Source organism: Camelus bactrianus, chromosome 1, assembly GCF_048773025.1.
Source record: "Camelus bactrianus isolate YW-2024 breed Bactrian camel chromosome 1, ASM4877302v1, whole genome shotgun sequence".
Taxonomy (NCBI): Eukaryota; Metazoa; Chordata; class Mammalia; order Artiodactyla; family Camelidae; genus Camelus; species Camelus bactrianus.
In genome coordinates this window covers 114,338,279-114,359,198 of record NC_133539.1, presented here as the reverse complement: position 1 = coordinate 114,359,198, position 20,920 = coordinate 114,338,279, and the positions used below count along the sequence as shown (strand labels likewise).

At 36.4% G+C, this 20,920-nt stretch overlaps 1 protein-coding gene across 3 annotated transcripts in view; it reads left to right on the top strand.

Moving 5' to 3' along the window:
- Nucleotides 1–20,920, top strand: part of UBE2E2 (ubiquitin conjugating enzyme E2 E2) — a 326,256-nt gene that overhangs the window by 126,775 nt on the left and 178,561 nt on the right. The window contains exon 3 of one of the 3 annotated variants that reach the window (XM_045511241.2): nucleotides 12,143–12,302. The exons of the other annotated variants lie outside the window; for them this stretch is intronic. Within the exon in view, the coding sequence (XP_045367197.1) occupies nucleotides 12,267–12,302 (36 nt within the window). The 5' untranslated portion in view covers nucleotides 12,143–12,266. The remainder of the gene's footprint in view (nucleotides 1–12,142; nucleotides 12,303–20,920) is intronic. 3 annotated transcript variants of the gene reach the window in all.

Below are 20,920 nucleotides of genomic sequence, written 5' to 3'. Positions count from 1 at the left end.
TTCATTTTGTTACATAAAAAAAGTATTGATTTTGTGATAGTTACTTGCAGTCAAAATTTTGAAGAATGTTCTACTGTGTTATTTCTTAAGCCACATAAAGTAAATGATATGTAACAAAATGATAAAGAAAAAAAATTTATTGGATCCACTATGTCAAGAGTTGCTAAACTCTCTAAAATATTCTTCAATAACCTGTCTTAAATTTTAATAGCCAGTAGGAATTTAATATAGGGCATCCAGAAGAGGAGCAGCTCAGTCACCAGCAGTTCACTGACCTAACCCTTCCCAGTGTGTAGCTGTAACAGCATTCATTTTTCTGTTGGCTACAACCACAGTTCTGTTCCACACAGAAGAATCAGTTCTGATTTAAGAGCGCTCTTAGTCAGGTGGTCTCCAAATTTAAGTTGATTGCAGTTGGTTAATCTCTAATCAGGCAGAGGAGACCTGTGCAGGCAAGTGCAGCTGTACCAGCAAACACCTGTTTAAGGACCAGCTTCTCTCCTCTGCTTCCAGGAACTCATGAAGACATTGTTTTCACCATCCAAGACTGCAGCTTTGGGGAGGGTCGACAGTGGAATTCAGAACAATAATACCTCACATATGCAATGTTTTTTCTCTCCCCATAAGCTTTCCTTTTTCAAAAAATTATTTTCTCAATTCATTCTCTGATTCATCATTTATTAATCACTTAGGTGCTAGGTATACGAACTTTAATATTACAGTGTCCACCCTCAAAGGAGCACTGTCTGGAGGAGACAGACATGTTAACAAACAATTGCAGAGCATTGTACTCAGACTCCAAGATTGTGGAATAAAGATAAAAGAGAATTAGATTTTTTCTTTAAAGAAATGTCTTTGAGAAGTATTTTTTAATATGCTTAAATTACATTTTAATAATTTGCTTAGGAGCCCGCTGTGAAGATTGTCTCCAATAAAGGATGTATAGGTGGTCCTTACTTTGCATTTCTTTACACTTTTATCACAAGTCACCGCATGCTGTCTCATTAACATCTGTACTGTAGTTCCCAGTTTTCCACCTATTCACTGATTTCTTGCCTTGGGATCCTGCAGGAAAGCAGCTCAGACAGGGGGAAGTGATGGGGGACTGGAGGTGATTATACCCACTTCTGAAGACAAAGACAATTCTAAGGCATTAGCTTGCTTCCTAAAATCTGCCCAAAATTACATTAATGACTAAGTGCAAGGAGTTTTGTGGCTCTGCGGCTTTTTATACGTATGAGCTTTGGTTTCCTCCTTACAGACAGCAGGAGTTGCCCAATATGTGACCTCTGAGAAAGTTTTTTGGAATGTATTTTGACAGGTTAAGTGTCTCTGAGATTGAAAAAGGGGACTGAGCTGGTTGCCTCTATTTGTGAAAGGTTGGTGACCATTAAAAGAGAATGAACATCTCTGAACCAGATAAATCCAAGCGCTTGTGTGTGAAGAAACACAGGTTGAGAGTAACCAGTAACAAATCTGCAGATTCCTGATAAGTCAGAAGTGGGAGAAAAAGCATAAGAAAAAGATCTTGTGCAGTAATTAGCGTTGTGTATTAGTTGCCAATTTGAAGGTTGTTCACTTGAAAACTAGCATTAGTTGGCTTTTCTGGGTTTTTGATCTGTTTTTAAGTATGTAAGTGAAGAAAGTGTCATAGCCCACACTGGAAACTGCCCAAGTACCATCAAGATAGGATGGATAAATTATGATGCACTCACACAGTGGACTACTACACAGCAATGAGAAAGAATAAACTCCAAAGCACAGACGTGGGTGAATCTCACAAACAATATGGAGCAAAAGAAGTCAGACCCAAGAGAGTACTCATGGTACAGTTCCATTTACATACAACCCCAGACAGTCCAGATTCATCAGTGCTGTCAGAAGTCCAGATGGCGGCTGTTTAGAGGAGGCAGGAGGCGGTAACTGAAAGGGAGCGTAGGTGCTGGCTGTGTTCTGTTGTTAATCTGGGCACTGGTGTGTTCACTTTAGGCTCATTCTTAAAACTGTGTACTTATGCTGGTACACTTTTCTGAATGCATGCCCTACTCTGCAAAAGTTTACTTACAAAGTAATATACATGTTCGCTTCAGAAGATATTTTTATAAACAGAATATATTATGTATTTAATCTTATATCTTTTATTTTCATTTAACACCAAGTCATAAGCATATTCCTGTGTCATTTAATATATTTCATTGACAGCAATTTTAGTACATTTATTAAGATATTTTGAAAATAAGGAATATTCATTGTGTTATGTGTTCATTCACGCACGTATACACTGATATGTAGGGTTGTAACATAAAAATCACAGTTACAAACCCAACATGGGATGACTTTTTTATACTTTGTCACGTTAGACCACAAGGCTTCTACTACCAAAAGCATAGGCATCATTCCTCCAGTACAGCAACGACATTGATGGGAGAACAGTTCTCCAAAGGAACTTCTCTTTGTAATTTGTCCTGAAACATCAGTTCTTTTAACGATAAGGCCTTGGTTGCTATAGTTTGCCATAGTTATGAAGTAGGGAAAATACTATAAAAATGTATTCTTGGCCTTAAAGTTTATTAAAAGAAGTTTAATAAACTTCACTTCACTTCTCCTCTTCACTTCTCTGTCAATTTCACTTCATCATCTCAGGCTAATGCTAAATATTAATTTACCTTCCATAATATTTCCAATGAAAAATATATATAAATACGTTTTCTTGGTGTCAGGGACAAGTCAGAAATTTAAAAATAAACACATATGAATAAATAATGAATATAAAGAAATACACTGGTGTACTACAGAATGCTCTGCATTTTACAACCAGTGGCATGGTTTACATAATGTTACAATTCAGTCTGTGACCGCAGGCTAATTCACAAAACCTCACAGAGATTAAAATAAATGTTTATAAAGCAGTGAAGAACATTTAGGTAATCACATCAGCTGAGACAGATGCTCTGTAATGCCTGGATTCCCTTCCAGTCTAGAGAGCAGTAAATAGTGTTACCAGCAACACTTTTCCTCTCTCACTAACCTAACCAAGTTTGGCATTTCAAAGTCTCTATTGTAAACAATAAATTAAAAAAAAATCTAATTCTTAGGCAGGAAGTCCACAAATGTTTATTCCCATTCACTTCCCTTACTATCAATTATTAAATTTGTTTTATGCAACTATATACACAGAATTTTTTAGTCTTTAATCTTTTGGTTTCTTCATACTTTTTACATCATCTCATTTATTCCTTTTGAGAATTAAGATGAAATGATATGCAGCAGAGTGTTGTTTACCTTTCATAAGGAAGATCTGGCCAGGTATGTTTGCAAATAAATAGTTTGATCAGCGATTACACTATTAAAATTATTGAGAAAAGAAAAAGGTGAGGAGGGAAGGAAAGGGGAAAGATGATGATTTAGAATATAGCCTATGCAGATGAGAGTAGCAGTGGGAGGCAAGGTGTTACACGGCTACCTTTAATTTTTGTTCACAGCTGCAGCTGGTTTAGATGCTGATAAAATGCAGGCCTCTGCCTAAGCGTACCTGTTCTTCAATGGTTAGCTCGTGGTCTTTACCATTTAGGTGAAGGACATGAGTAGAAAAACATGTGGTAGTTTATAAATAAGTCGAAAATAAGACCTCCAGTGCTCTGCAAGTAAAATTTCAGTAGTGTAGCTCTGAATAATTATACTTGTTTCCTTATCTGTAAAATGATGATAGGGTTATTACCTAAAATTATGAAGTTTAATTGAGTTCATACATATCAGTTACTTAAACTAGTGTCAGGCACACAGGATGTATGCTGTAGAAGTTCACCACTATTACTAACACCACCACCTGTAAGGTCATTTGTGGCTTCCTGGTGTGGTCTCTGTGTCTAGTCCTACCACCAGTATTTAATGCTATAGGCAGCTGGAGCAGTGAAACTGTAGGCTATTAGCAAGACTTATATCCACATCCACAGTGCAAGGCCTCTGACTCTGTGATCATATTCTGCTTGGAACCATGATCTGTATTTCAAAAGAAACACTCAGTCATTTCCGTGATAAAGATAATTTGACCTATTGATTTGCATAGTCAGACGGATTTACAAATACGCTGAGTAAAGCTCTCCCCCTGGGGTTGGGGTGGGGTGGGGAGCTTCAGAAAGATTAGAGCATTGGTGAGGAAGTGCAGGAAAGGGGGATGTGGAGTAGGGAGGGGAGAAGTGCGCTGTGCAGTTAAAGGTACACAGACGGCTGAAGTATCTGCCCTAAGGATCCCGTGAACCTATCATCCCTTTTTTCCCTCAAGCTTCCCCTCTCAGTTACTAACGCTGTTGGCAGACACACCCTTTGTTCCCAGCATTCAGTCTTCCCTGTTTTGACTTATTTACAGGCTACGCGAGGAAACTGAATTTCCAATACAAGCCAAGAAGGGTTTTCAGGACTAGAGATTTCAATTTTTTTTTTTTTAATTCTCACCATGAACGAACGCATCTAGGATGTATACAGTACTTTTCATATGTCTTTTTTTCCCTCTAACATCTTGAAACATGTATTTTAGTCAAGTACATTTATTTTAAGGAGGATTAGGTATGATTATGTACTTAATAATGGCAACGTGTAATTATTTTTATGATCATCAGCTGTTCAGATTTCGTATTTGTTTTTCACGAGCATAACAGCCTGCAGTTGCTTCACAAGAAGAAAAGATTACCATGCGTGGTAGATGCAGATTATTTTTGCTCACTTGTCTAAAAACAGCTTATATATACTCTATATTTTAGCTAAAAACTCAATGTAAATAAATGTTGACAATTTTGAACTCTGAAAACCTGGTTACCAAATAGAGCAAAAAAAATTTTTTTCAGAGTAATGGCTCTTCAGAAATCCAGCACAGTGTGTGTATCCTTTATTCATTACAGTATCATAGGAACATTTGGAGCCTAACAGAACCAGATCCACACGTGGTCTCCAGTATGTTAACTATACGAACCTAGCAACACAGTTTAGCTTTTAGACTTCAGCTTATCCACATGTTAAATGGAGGTTAATGGTTGGAAATTCACCCTATTATCCTAGTATTTAAAGATTTGGAATGTTTTCCTTTTTTTTGTCCTCTTTTTCTCTAAATATTTCAATACATCCAATTATTCCCAATAATTAAAAAGAAATTAAAACAGGCATAAAATTGATCATGTTGACTTCTTTGATTATTTTAAGTCAAGTTGAAATTAAATAATTTTAGGAAGCACAATTACTGTATTTTTATAATTTATTTGAAAGATACATGGTGCTAACATAATACAAATACACCTGTTTCCAAGGTAATGTTGAAGAAGAGCATGGGAAGACTGAAGGTCCTCAAATCAGGTAAATAATCAGGGACAGGCAGACGAAAAACAAGTTTGTGTCAAAAGCAAAGAGAATGTGACTCTAGCACAGAGCATTTTTGCAGTAAATACTTTCAGAATATTTAATACTTTGATAAGTGTTTTATAATCAAAACTGAAATATAGGACATAATTATAAAGTTAAATTTAACAAAACCAACCCCACTGTATCATCTTTCTTCCCCCATTAAATAGAAGAAAGTATTTAAATCGGGGGCTCTGTGTGTCTTTTTCATTTTTTATTTAATGTTTTAGTTTTTAATTTTTAAATAATTTCAGGTTTTTAAAAAGTTACAAAAATAGTACAAAGTTTCCCCACAAAGAATTTCTATATGCCCTTCACTCAGCTTCCTCAAACGCTAACATCTTATATAAGCACAGTACAAGTATCAAAGCCAGGAAAAAATTAATACTAGTATTATTCTGTTACCTAACCCATAGACCTTTACTCACATTTTGTTCATTGTCCTACTAATGTACTTCTGGTCTGGGGTCCAGTCCAGGATCCCCCACTGCATTGAGCTGTCAACTCTCCTTAGCTTCCTTTAATCCAGTATGGTTCCTCTGTTCATCTTTCATAATTTTGACGCTTTTGAAAAATGCTGGTCAGTAAATTCATACCATGGCTCTCAATTTGGGTTTTTCTGATTTTCTTCTATGATCAAAATTAAATTCAAGTTACGCCTTTTGGGCAAGAATACCGCAAAGGTAGCAAAGCATCCCTCTCGGTACATCCTATCAGGGAGCACATGACATCTGTATGTTTCATTGCCAGTATGTCTACGTTGCTCACTTGGTTACGGAGATGTCCACTTTCTCCACGGTAAAATTATTGTTTCCCTTTGTAATTAGAGTTTTGTGGTGAGATGCTTGGTGACTGGGTAAATACTGTGTTTTTACTCATACTGTATCTTCCACTAGCTTGTGATTCTTATCTGAAACACTTACTATTCTACTATTTCTCAGTGGTGATTTCCTGTTTCTATCATTCCTTCTACATGTGTAATTGGAGTTCTGTGGCAAGGAAGAGCTTTCTTTTCTCCCCTGTATATTTACTCGCTTATATCTGGATATTTTTATTCTGTGGATTATAAGTCATTATTATCATTGCCCAAATTGTTCCTAGTTTGGCCACTGAGAGCTCATTAAAGTTGACTCCTCTGTTCTTTGACATACTTCCATCATTTTTTGAACATTTCCTTAACTTTCTGGCCCACAAGTTCTTTCTGGCTCATTCCATACCTCCCCTGCCCCAGCCGTGATGTCAGCCATTTCCCCAAGAAGCCCTGGTTTCCTTTGATCGGTGTTTTAGTACTTAGTAACCAAGACCTGTGCACCTAGGTGTACTCACTCGCGCCTGATATCATTGCTTCTAGGCCTTTTCATGAACAGAGCTAGGAAATATATACACATACATACACTCTTTTATTTCTGTTTCGAGGTCTAATCTAATACCATTTGCTTCTCCGGTTTCAGTCCAACATAACAAGGTCTATCATAGCTTCTCCCCGACAAGTAAGGAATTATTTGGAGCTCCTTTCTCTGACATAAACAACTTGATTCTCAATATCTGTATATCTATTTGCTCAAGCTTAGGTACACTTTAAGTAGCTCAGACTTGCTAACCCACACTTCAGATTTTGCTGAGTTTTAAATGAGCCTAGTTAGACTGGCACATTTTGATTTTAAAATGCACAAATGACATGCCTACATACATATTCAACTAGTGGATGTGTACCAAAACATTACTCCCAGTCTTTTTTTTCTTCCAGTTTTGTTGAGATATAAATGACATTGAGGTTTCTGTAAGTTTAAGGTTGAATTACATGCATCGTGAAATGATTATCACAATAATTTTAGTGAACATCTATCATCTCATGTAGATCCTGAACAAAAGAAATTTAAAAACCAGTTTTTTTCCTTTGTGGTGAGAACTCTTAGGATTTACTCTCAGCAACTTTCATACTTAACATATAGCAGTGTTAATTATATTTCTCATTTTGCACATTACATCCCTCCCACATCTGGTAACCACAGATCTGATTTCTTTTTCTTTGATTTTGTTAGTTTGTTTTTGAAGTATAATTGACCTAGAATGCTATGTTACTTCCTGGCACACAACATAATGATGCAATACTTCTACAGATTTCATAATGATCGCCATAGTAAGTCTAGTTACAATATGTCACCATTCAAAGATATTACATAGTTATTGACTATATTCCCCACACTGTACTTTTCATACCTGTGACTCATTTATTTTGCAGCTGGAAGTTTGCACCTCTTAATTTTCCTCACTTATATCTCTCCTCTACCACCACAGCCCCCTCTGGCAGCCACCTGTTTGTTTTCTGTACCTGTGACTCTGTTTCTTTTTCTGTTTTGGGGTGTGTGTGTGTTTTGGATTCCACATAAGTAAAAGCATACAGTATTTGTCTTTTCTCTATCTGACTTATTTCACTTAGCATAACACCCTCTATGTCCATCCACGTTGTTGTAAATAGCAAGATTTCATTCTTTTTTTGTGGCCGAGAAATGTTCCATTGTACATATAGGCCATATTTTCTTTATTTATTTATCTGTTGATTGACACTTAGGCTTCTTCCATATCTTGGCTATTGTAAATATTGATGCAGTGAACATAGAGGTGCGTGTATCTTTTCAAATTAGTGTTCTTGTTTTCTTCCAATACATACCCAAGAGTGGAACTGCTGGACCTTACGGTAGTTCTATATTTTTATTTTTTGAGGTACCTCCATATTGCTTTCCATAGTGGCTGCACTGATTTGGATTCCCAGCAACAGTGCACAAGGGTTCCCTTTTCTCCACATCCTTGCCAATGCTTGTTACTTGTTAGCGTCTTGATAATAGCCATTCTGACAGGTGTGAGGTAGTACCTCATTGTGGTTTGGACTTGTGTTTCCCTGATGATTAGTAGTACTGAGCACCTTTTTATGTGCCTGATGGCCATCTGTATATCTTCTTAGGAAAAATGTCTGTTCAGAACGTCTGCCCATCTTTTAATCTGGTTTGCTTTTTTGGTGTTGAATTGTATGAATTCTGTGCAGTTTAACCCCTTATCAGTCATATCATTTGCAAATATATTCTCCCATTCAGTGAGTGGCCTTTTTCTTTGTTAATTATTTCCTTCATTGTGCATATTTGTTCATTTTTTGCTTTTATTTTCCTTGCCTGAGAATACATATCCAAAAAAATATTACTTAGACCAGTGTCAAAAAGCATAATGCCCATGTTTTCTTCTAGAAGTTTTATGGTTTCAGATTTTATATTTAAGTCTTGAATCCATTTTGAGTTTGTTTTTGTGCATGGTGTGAGACAGTAGTCCAGTTTGAATCTTTTGCATCCAGTTTTCCCAACAGCATTTACTGAAGAGGCTGTCTTTTCCCCCATTGTATATTCTTGCCTCCTTTCTTGTAGATTAATTGCCCTGGTAACTGTGGGTTCATTTCTGTTCTGTTCCATTGATCTATCTGTCTGCCTTTGTGCCAGTGCCATACTATTTTGTTTGTGGTAGCTTTGTAGTAGAGTTTAAAATCAAGGTGCATGATACCTCCAGCTTTGTTCTTCTTTCTCAACATTGTTTTGGCTATTCAGGGTCTTTTGTGTTTCTGTATAAGTTTTAGAATTACCTGTTCTAGATAACTTAGTTCTGGATAATCTGTTCTAGATAATTTAGAATTATCTGATTTGCCTTCTGTTAATGAAATGAAATATCAAATTACAACAGTGTTAAGAAATAAAATACTGAAAAGAATTCATAAACAAAATCTAGCTTTAGTGTTTTATGACAAAACTTTATTTCAAATACATGTGACTACTGCGTATGTGGGAATTTGTTGTAAAAAAATCAAACCTTCATTTCATTTAAAAAAAATTTGCCTTTCAAGCCAATGTTTTCAATAAAGTTGTTAGCAAATCCACCTGGTTTAAATAAGAATTACTTCCTATTCATTCAAAATTAAAATGATTTGTTAAATTTATAAAATTTTTCTACTTTGCCCCCACTTAAGACATTTAATTCAGTTACACACACACACATACACAAAAATACTATAAACTGTGGGAGTCTTTTTCGTCTTGTGAGTTTTGGTTAATTTTATTTATAATAAGTCATGGACAAATGAACTAATGCATTTTAAATAAATGCTCTGCCATAATGTTAGGAAAGAGCTATATTTTCTCTTGCATTCAGGAAAGAATCAATAAGCGTTTTAAATTTTTTAAAAAATCATGACTATGTAATAAATTAAATAAATAAATAAATAAATTCTCTGCTTTCTACAAAGCATTGTATAAAATACATGTATACATACAATATTGCTTTGTATTTTAAACCTCATTTGTAAACTTTATATAAAACTTTTTCCTGATGTTTAGGTACATTATGTCAATTAGTTGACCTACAGGTTCGCATAAACTGTTTTTTAATATAGTGTTCAAATGCAAAATTTACAAATTTGAGATTTTTCTCAGTGATTTATATTTCAAGCAAATAGGGTTTCATGGCATAATTGATTTTTAAAATTGATTTAAAAGCATTTTCCTAATCTGTGAAAAGTTAATAGGTACTCTGTAAAGAAAGGATTCCATGGTGAAATGAATTTTCAAAAAATGTTCTAATCCACATCCCTTTCAATGACCATTAGCATATCTGTCTCTAACACGGCCAGTAGTAAAGACATTTGTTTCAGTTTAACTCCCTGCATTTCAGCCTTTTGAAGATGGAACCGTATTTGTATATGACATCTGCTAACATGAAATGGTAGTGTGTATTTGTCTGCTGATCCAAGATATAGTATTATCATTTATATTACTTCAGAAATCTACCCCCACCCCCAAAGCCTAACACTTCTGTGATTTGGTCAAAATAAATGTCTTTGTCTTTATTAAACCAATAGAAAGGGAGGGCAAAAATAGACTGTACCACTGAAAGCCAGAGTCAGTCTCCCTTCGTAATTGCTGACATAATTCTCTCTTCCAACTCCAAGGATTCACCAAATCCTTAGGGAAGTATATTTGAGAACCACAAAAAATGACCATTGATTCAAAGCACAGCAGAGGATGAAAGATGCCTGGATAATCCACACAACTGGAAAACCAGTTCTTTAATTTAGGAATGGTACCGATTTATGTGCATATTTGCTGTAATTTTTAAGGCCCCAAAGCCTTGTTTCTCTCAAATTTGCACACAATAGAAGTCCTAATTGTATCATAAATGTAAAGCTCTTTATAGAAAGTTCCAACAAAAAACCTGACAAATTAGCTGAATTTTAAACAGAAGAGACAGCTAATCTCAATAGCAGGTCTCCTGGCTTAATCATACAGCTAATTGGCTCATTCCAGAGCCTGTTACTGAAAGTGCTCTCGCCCAGAAAAAGACATTAGAAGGGTTTCTCCTAGAGATTTCAAAACTATCAAATCAGCAGAAAGAAAAGTATAATATACTATTAATTAGCACAAAATTGTGCTAATATGGCTTATTGAATGCTTGTCATTAATTTCTCATTTGCATTCTTGTTTAAAGTGTATCCCTGTTCAAAATTCATTCGAGATGATCTGAAAGATACTTGAGTTATAATTTCTACATTTATATATTGTTTTGAAATTTTTGGTCTTTAAAACCAGATGAGATGAATATCCCTGTAAGTAAGTACCGCTGATACTCCAGTGTAGGTATTCACTTGCCAGTGGCTGTGCCCGCATCATTTGTGATGGAGAAAGGGGTCTTGAGGGCTCAGAATACATAATAGGATAGAGATTTCTCAAAAGCCTTTCTCATAACCTCAAAAACCAAAAACAAAATAATCACTATAAAAAGTAACTTTTACTAGAATAAAGAAGATAAAAGAACTTTTTAAACCTATTTTTAAAAGAAAAATCACATACCATTTTATTACTAAAATGGCTTGTTACTATTGATAGTGCACAGTTTAATTTAAGCCTTGGGTATGGGTAGGACCTGTTTCTTTTCCAAATAATATGAAAAAGCAAGTTAATGTTGCTCTGAGTGGGCAAAATGCACCAGCAACTGGAACTTTAAATTGAACAAATGATGTCATTAATAGAATATGAGATTTGAAGGTATCTGATCAGAACTTGAGTCTCAGGTTCCAATATATATGTTATCATAGGCAAGTTACTTAACCTCTGAAAGCCTTGATTTATTCATCTGTTAAACGAGGTGATGACAGATCTATCTGTATTTCTCAGAGTTATGAGTACTCAGTGACATATGTGTATGCACACACAGAGTAAACTGTAAACTCTCTACTTACCAGATGCTACTGCTCCCACCGTTACTTAACTACTGTTGTTGACAACAGTAATACACAGGGTTATGAATACTTTTAGGTAATTTTAATACTGCCCTTCACCACTGACTGCTCTCATCAGAAGAAATGAATGCTAGGGGACCTTTATAGAAGGTCTTCTTAATTTTGTCTCTCACAAGTGAAAAAACAGTCAGGTCGGCAGGTGCTGTGATTTTGTGCCAGGCAACCTATCCTTAGGTTCTTCCTCCCCAGCGCAGATCTGGAACATCAAAATCTCTTTTTAGCCCTAATAGCTCTCACAGTTCTCCAAGGAAAGAACGTATGCACGACTGGTCACTCACATGTCAAGAACTTATTCCCTCTGGACTTTAGCCTTCCAGAGGGGCAGAGATAAGTACCATATTTGATGAGCATTGTTAACTAAGAGAGGATTTAGGTGTGGGCGTTTAAAAGTATTTAAACTGAAAAAGAACTTTTTCTTCAAAGCTCTGGAAGCTCAGGACCCTCTGCACTTGGTATCCCTCCAAGAGCCCCTGGACCAGTGTGAAAACCACTAATCTCAGAGAGCCTTCCAGGGCTGTTACTACTTCAGATTAAGGCTGAAACTGTGATGCGTTCAGTATTCCAGAACAGCACCGACAAGGAGGTAAGGGTGGGGCTGCAGACGGGGGCGGGGAAGAGCAGGATTCAGTCACCAGCATCGCACTTTTCCTGGTTTTTTCCACGAATCTCTGCCTCAGTAAATGCTTTTGTCAGCAAACGCCTCAGTATAAGGAAGCGCAGAGCTGTATTTTCCGAAGCTAACAGCACACACACCTGTCATCACTATTTAAACGTGCCAAAGGAGTCTTTTATAACGTGTTGGTTTTCTCTAAAATTATCAGAGTGATTTCAAGCTTTAGAGAAAAACATTTGGTTGGCACCTAGAAATGATTTATTGGGTACGTAAATGCTACCCCTTTCTGCAGTTGAAAACATCACCTGATAAAATTCCTAGACAGAAACTCCCGTATCTGCAGACAGCACTGGCTGCCGGGAAGCTCAAAGCTAAGTTCTGTGTCCAAGTGTGACTGTTTTCTAACTGAGCCCAGTTTTCTGTCACTGTTGTTCCTCCTTTTGTGACAAAGGTTCTGTTCACTTGTAATCCTCTACATGCTCTTGTTACATGCAGTTTTTAGATTGTAATGGCCATGTGATTTTTAATGCGTTTTCCAATGGTTTATCTTTATTGTAATGATAGTGGTGTATGCATTTCCTTTTCAGAAGTTAACAAGATATAAATAATAAATAACACAAAACAGACATTTGGACAAAAACTCGCATATATTTCCTTTACAATGATTGCTACTGGGAAGAATAGTTAATAAAGAGGACAAAGAATAATTTCCTGAAAAACTGAAACTGAGCTTCAGATGAATTGGATGTGACCTTATACATGCTTATTCCAAACCACCTGGTAATCTCCAGCTACCTAAGGAAAGTTACCAGACATTTTCAAAGAAATTAAGGCCGTACAAGCCTGCTCTTCACTGCCACTCTTTGCAGTCTTGATTCCCAGTCGTTTGTGGAGTAAATACTGTAAGACTATGAGTAAATAAGGACTGCTTACACCGTTCAGGCAGTATTTCTCAATATTTGCCTGCTTCTGTAATTACATGGTAATAATTTTTTATTGTTGACAGTAAACTATGTAGCATATTCCACAGGTGGAATTCTCACTGCTGGCCTGTTTTAACATGTTGTTTTGGGGGGGACATTCTATATGCTAATTAACACTATTCTTGTACATCTCTGGTCGTATTCAGAGAGTCCTGTTCATTATAGGACATTAAAGGAGAAAAGAGATCTCACTAGAAAACCTTATGGCAATATGATGGTGTCTATTTACAAATGTACTTTTACTGAAATGTAAGCTACTGTTAAAATGAATGAGGAATTGTAAAGCTCTTAATAATACCTTTAAATACATGTACTATTTCTTCATTTATTGAAAAGCAACATGTTAATACTCTGACATTAATAAAATATTTCATATTATTTTATAAATTAGAAAATGTAATTCTTTGACATGATCCGCTCCTGTTCATTTATTTAAATACCAAGCTAGTATTTTGGAAAGAAAGTGAAAACACACTAGAAGGCAAAAGATCAGAAGTGGTAAATTATTTTCATAATTGGTTTTGGTGTCTGTATGTATTGTTTTATTGCCCCATATTAAACTGACCCATTATGAAACTTAGACAGTGTTTTATAGAATGTGTCACATTCCCTTGTGTAGGCGTTGTATTAGTTTCTTTATTCCATTTAGTGACACTCAACAAAGCTATCTTTATAAAGTCTCAAAATAAATCCCTTCTTTCAGGGAAGTTATTCAGGAGATACCTGTTGAATGGATCTCAGCCGTCTGTTTATGCAGGTGTTCTTTGAAAGCTCTTTGTGTTTTAAACTGTACTCCAGGGTAAACAAAAGCAAATTTTGCTCCTTTGGGAAACCTAAGTAGTTCTTATCTTAAACAAACAAGCAAATTTTTTTTAACTTTCTTAAAACAATTGAAAACAATACACAAATTTACATAAGTGAAATTTTGGTATAAAAATAACTGAAGTACTGCTTATAATTGATTTAGATGGCTAATTCATGCTTTTCAGTTTCAAGTCTTCTCAAAATGTTGAGTTTTTTTTTTTTCCTTTTGCAATTTTAGACCAAAACTCAAAGTTTATAGGCATATTCCTTTGCCAGAGAATGAACTGGAAAGTGATTGAATGAACAACTGAAAGAAAGAAAAGAAACCCTTAGAGGCCTTTCTATCCAAAAGTATGTCGACTGTTCTCCACGTTCGGTTAGTTCGAGATTCATTTGACTTATCACATATCTATTAAATTCAGCTTTTCCTAGACAGACAGAAGAATGGATCAGAATAAAACAATATAAAAATCTTAGAATACACCACAAACATACAGAAATTTGGTATATGAAAAAGGTGGGAAATCCTTAGTTATATTTTAAGGACATAAACCTACACAGAAGTCTTGAACTTTCTTCGGTAGTTTCATTGTTACTGATAATATTAGTATTGTGACTTTAAAATTTTAGATGTTTATGTATAAAACATAATCATGTGATTAGAACCCAAGATTTTGAGTGTAACAGAAAATTACAAATATAAAATGAAATTAAGGAAAAAACCTTGTAATGTCAAATCTGAATCAGTACTATCAGTAAGAACTCATGATATTTCAGAAATGTATTTCCTTTCTGTCTGCCGTACGTGGCCAGAAGCAATGGCACCCCAGGAGCAGTAGGTATACGTAGTGCCCAGATCTTGCTAGTTACCATTCCCCGCTAAAAGAAACCAAAATTCCTTGGAGAAACAGATTATTCCAGACATGGCGGTGGGGAGGGGGTTGGGGATTGGGAATGAGCCTGGGATAATCTTGTGCCAAAAAGCAATGAAGCCCTCAGAGACCTGTGTGATAGTATGCTGAGCAGGCACAGGAGTCCCACTGTCGAAATGTGGACTACTTTGCAATTACAAGGAACAGTGACAACAGGATTAAAAGAGACAGTTCAGTGTAATTTGCCGTAACATTTGGGAAACAAACAAGCAAAAGAATCCGTGAGTCCCTTGTAATACTGAGACAGAGCTGACCAAAATTTATTTTCCAACTTTGGAGATTACTGTTTACCAATTCCTTATTTTGAAAATTGGTATAAAAAGGGAAAACTTTAAGTTTTCACCCTGCTTTTTTCAGATTGATGAGGGAAGTCTGAAGAATATCAGCCAATAAATGTGGATAGCATTATAGAGAAGAAAAATCACTTTTTCAAGTTCCATACCTGTGTATGTGTATGGATCCAGTGATTTCATGTCTCAAAAGTGATCCCTTTTCTTTAGATCCCGTGCCAGTGGGTGAAGTCTTTGGTGTTCTCTTAAGAGCAGTTCTTGGAGGTTCTCAGCTTTTAAGGATAAGTCTCCGGTTCCGCCTCTCCACCCTCTGCAGTCTGGAGGTGCATCAACACCTTTGCAAGCCTCTGTCTGATACCAGCAGCCCCATGGGTCTACCATACCTGGGGATTTTCTCTTCAGATCCTTTTGTGTCTTTTACTAAGCATTTCTGTTCTTCAGTTGATTCTGTTAACATTGACACAAGTCTCTGGCAAGACAGTACTTAGTTATATTTTACGGGATAATTCCTGAGGGATCAGTTCCTTAGTGAAGGCAAGCAGGTAGTGTGATCGTAGGATCGTGGTAGATAGAGCCACTCTGTAACTCAACCTGTTGTTGCTAAGTAGGAACCTGGGTATAGTTTTTCCAGTTAGTTTTTTTTTTTTTTTTAAGAGAAGTTAAATATGTACATCTTTGTAAAAAAAAAAAAAAAAGTCTTCTGGTTTTCAACTTTTGGCAAAACATGCAATTAAAAAAAAAAAAAACAACTCCCACTGATTAGACAGTAAGCCAGTCTGTGAGCCGCATCTGCCAGATTTTTACAGTTCTTATAAACCATGTTCCGGGCACAGGATCTGACATACAGTAAGTTAAGACCTTGATAAACACTGAAAGAATTCGTTATGTTTTATTGTATTTTTCACTTCTTTACAAATTTTTTAAAAAGATGCATTCTGATATTAGCTGCCCTTTCTAGCTTTGTAACATGTGTAAACGTATCATTTTTGTTCTTTCATGAAAATTACCTGATAAATGTTAAAGGTTTCTGGATAAGATTTAAGGCATGCCGTGTCTTACAAGTTGCAAGTTGATCTCAAACCATTGATTAGTACTGTTTGGGTTTCAGTTAACTAGGAATCCACATATTTCTCTATCTTGTATGTCATGTGACAGCTTAGCAAATGTCTTGCAAATCTTGGTATACCACATTCTTAGAATTCCTTCAGCCCGGTAACCCTATTAAAAAAAGAAAAGTGGGATCTTTTAGTGTGACTTTAAAAGTATATCTGAATTCTAGTAATCATTGCTCCTTTTTCAAAAGGATAGGCAAAACCCATTCTTTTGAAAACTGAAGCATTTTGTTTTATTTGCTATCTGTTGGCACCCTGATTTTCTCTACAGTTCTTTAAATAATACACTAGTTCTCAATTTTTCAGTCTTATGGGAATCATTTTAATTAGAATGCTAGTTTCAATTGCCATGCCAGAGTCAGCTAGCTAGAATTAAAAGTCTATTAGCATAAAGAAGTAGTTCTGAAGCCAGAGGTCATTGAATGGGGGTGACTTGCTTAGGCACTGAATGCTTTTGAGGACTCAGTGAGCTAGGTATCTTGGGATCACCTTGAGATGAGAGAAAGTTGCATAACAGGACAGAAAGTACAAAGTTCACCTATTTCCAATTGTGATCGGATGGCATTGGGTATGTGGAAGTGTTTCACTACTTCAGATGTTAGGCATCTGGGCGTCCTGCATGCTGCTTTACGTGGAGTTGCACTGGGCTGGACAGAGCCGTAGGAAGGCACGGGCAGGCGAAGTGGAGAAGTTTATCAGCACCATCATGGAGGGTGTGTCATGCATCAGAAGTGATCCTGTCTTAAATCATGCCAAATACTGTATCTGGCATAACTGTTTATTGAAGACTGCTAGGCTTTTGGCTGTGGGTGAATAGGTGTTATGGCTGGAGTAATTAATAATCTAGTCATATGTGTTTTGTATCAGATGATAAAATCAGGTAAAATCAGTATGAGTTATCAGTGCTCACTTAGGAGTAAGTAGAACTGTAAACAGTCTGAGGAGTAAATAAAAGGACAGCTATTGTATGATTCCACTTATATGAGGTACCTAGAATAGACAAATTCATAGAGACAGTCTAATAGAGGTTACTAGGGACCGGGAGAGGAGCAGATGCAGGGTTACTGTTTAATGGGTACAAATTTTCTGTTTGGGATGATTAAAAAGGTTTGGAAATGGATGGTTGATGGTTGTACAATGTTGTGAATATGCTTAATGAATTGTACACTTAAAATGGTTAAAGTGGTAAATTTTTGTTACATATATTTTACCGCAATAAAAATGTAATCACTCTCAATGCAAAAACCAAGGCTGGGAGGAAGGAAGGTAAAATAGAGTGCTAAGAATACCATTGGTAAGATGCCAAACCTAGTCCACCAGAAGAAAGCAGTCACGTGGCTGGGCTGTGCAGACTGACAGCACTGAAGACCCTCTCTGTGCGGGCTGAGCGCTGAGCCAGCAGGAGCTGCCCCATCACAGAACATAAGCCTCGGCGCACCTGGGCCGGCAGGCTGGAGTCTCCACACTCCGTGTCCAGGGTGCCAGCTTAGTGATGCTGGGTCACGGGGCTCTGAATTCCCCAGTTAGCGAAGTGTTTGCACCATTACATTTGCGTTTTTCAGTTGACCCATTAAACTCTTTTTCTAAAACAAACTTATTTCATAACAATTCTAAGCATAGAAATTTCCTTCTGTGCAACTTGCAAAACCATCTAAGTTACTTTTCTCTAACTTCTCAGTTTTTGTTTTGGTATTACCCACTGTCGTCAGTTCCTGATACTCTGGAGGGTTCCGTAAAATAGTTCTTTTGGGAATAGTCTCCAGGTGCTCTTTGTATTCACTTTTGGAGAAATTGTTCTTATGAAAATGATGCACTGTTACTTATTTTGTACAGGATAATATTTCCTAAGAATATGGAGATTGTATTCACATGGATATATTTTTCTTTGGCTGACATAATAGTTTGTTGGGTTTTTTTCTTTTTTGGACTATAGGATTTAGCAGGCTCCTGACAAGATTATTTGTCTTAAAATATATCTTTTAAAAAGCACTTTCTGGTTGAGTTTTGTAGATGTTTTCTACTTTGAACCGCCTACAGATTTACTGATATTGTGGTTTTCTATTTGTTATGTATTGACAAAAACATCATTATATCTTTGCTTTTGGCATTGATATTTGTCTATATCTAAATCACAATACTCACCATCACATTTTAGTAAATTAGTAAGTAATGTAAATATACAAGTTTATATTTGTATATATAACAATAGTAATATAGCAGCTAATATTTATTGGATGTTTATTTATTGTTTGTTTATTTATGAAATGCTTTATTTATTTATGGATTTGCTTTATGTACATCGGGAGCGTTTAATCCTTACAATAACTATGTGGTAGATATATTATCCCCATTCTGCATATGAGCAGTCTAAAGTGTTAGCATGGTTGGCTGCTTACCCACAATAATACTGCTAACACATTCCACAGGTAGGGTTCTTCCCCCCTCCCCAACCCCGCATAGGCAGGGTTTTTAACTACCTAACTGTAAGTTAACGAAAAGGTAGTTCCCAGAAATCAACCTGAGTTGCCAATTTTATTAACTATTAGTTAAAAGCTATGTATTTTTAAATACTATTTTCATCATGATAGTAAGTTTGAAATAAATTTACAGTGTACACGTAAACCATAGTTCAGGAATAAAGACACTGTATTGCCTGTGTATTAACACATTAAACACTCAACAGAATGCTGATTGGACATCTGATGTGTGCTATGTACAGGGTTGATGAAAAGATTCAGAAATATAATCACTGTCCCCAGGAGACTTAAAATCTAGTTAAATGTTTCACAGCCTTTTCTCTTTTTTTCTCAACCTAGTCCTCTCTTCGACGAACAGCCAAACCAAATACCGTGCCCTCCTTTATTTAAAATCTGAAAATAAATTGCATTCAAATATTCTTTGCCATCCAATTCTGCTTGGTTCCTGAGTTTGTATAGTGAAGGATACCTCATTATTTAAATATTTTTATTCCCTATGTTTTGGATAGTGAGTAGAAATGAAAGCTTGAATAGCAAAGGAAGACAATTGCATCTTAAAAAGCTTATTTAATTTCCTGAGTTTGGTTGGTGTAAGTTCAGTGAGGGGGAATTTGAATTGTATGTGTATCACAACTTAATAATGAAACAATACTAAATGGAATGAAGTTGTGATTTAAGACATTATTTTTACCTGTCCATCACTGCTCTCCTGTGTACCTTTGAATGTAAAGATACTCCGCAAGAATTCTTATTCCTCTCTAAAGATAATTGTCACAGAAATTTAACAACTAGATTATGTTGATATCTTCATGTTCTGTTTATGCTGGCTTATGTTTGCATGTAAGTAGGTGAAATGGTTTTTTAACACATAGTTAAAAATAGGGTCTGCAGTGGCTTATACTAAGACCAGTGGAAGGGTGGAAAGCCCTTTTTTGAAATAAGCCTTACTGTGGACTTATGAATAATATATGCTATTCTGCTAAAAATATAATCAATCAGTTCATTCAGTGAATTGAGTAATATGTGCCAGGCTTGGTGTGAACTCTGTGTGCATGGTGCCTGGCCCCATGAAAATTAAAATCTAGTCAAGTTCTCTGCTATTCAAGAGGCAGTACTGATGGTCTGGAGACATGACTTGAATTGGCATCCTGCCTCTTCCACTCACTAGCTACTTGAACTTGGGAGAACCGTTTAACCCCTTTATACCTCAGTTCCCTCCTGTAGTTAATAAAGGAGACTGGGGGGAGAAAGAGAAGAGAGGGGAATTCTAATTGCTTCTACCTCGTGGGGATTTGTGACGATTAAATAAACAAACATATGAAGGGCTTAGAACAGTGCCTAATCTAATAAATATTAGCAGTTTTTATGATTTTAATGTGGAGACCAATGGTTAGAAAAAAACTACACATTAAGGAGATCTTAGCCTGGTCTAGGAGGGTCAGGGATGACCTTCCTGAGGACGTGATTTGCGCCTGAGAAGTGAAAGAGGAATCGGGTTGGCTGACTGAAGCGGGAGGGGCGTGGAGGGTGGGAGAGAATCTCAGGCTGGGAGCAGCGAGTAGGGGTGCCGAGCCTGGTCAGAGGAGCATGAGGACCAGCACAGGCCAAAGGGCTGAGTGAGGATGAGGCAGAAGGGGTGATGGGGGCCACATCTGGTATGGCTGCTGAAATCCTTTAGAAGGATGGTTTTAAGCAAGGAATGATTTTATCTTACAAGGATCATTCTGCATGCTTTCTGCAAAATGTTTGGAGTGGCAGAGTAGGTGTGTGGAGCACAGTCAGAAGGCTGTGGGAAAGTAAAAGATGGTAGCATGGGGTGAAGTGGGAGGTGGATGGAAGTGCGTAGATCAGAATATATTTTGGACCTAAAATAATCGTGACTTCATGTTTTATTGGCTATGAAGAATGCGGGGGGAGCTGGAGTAAGATTTGGGAGAGAGAATGACATCTCACTGTAATGTTTGATTTTTGTTTGCCATGTGCATCTATT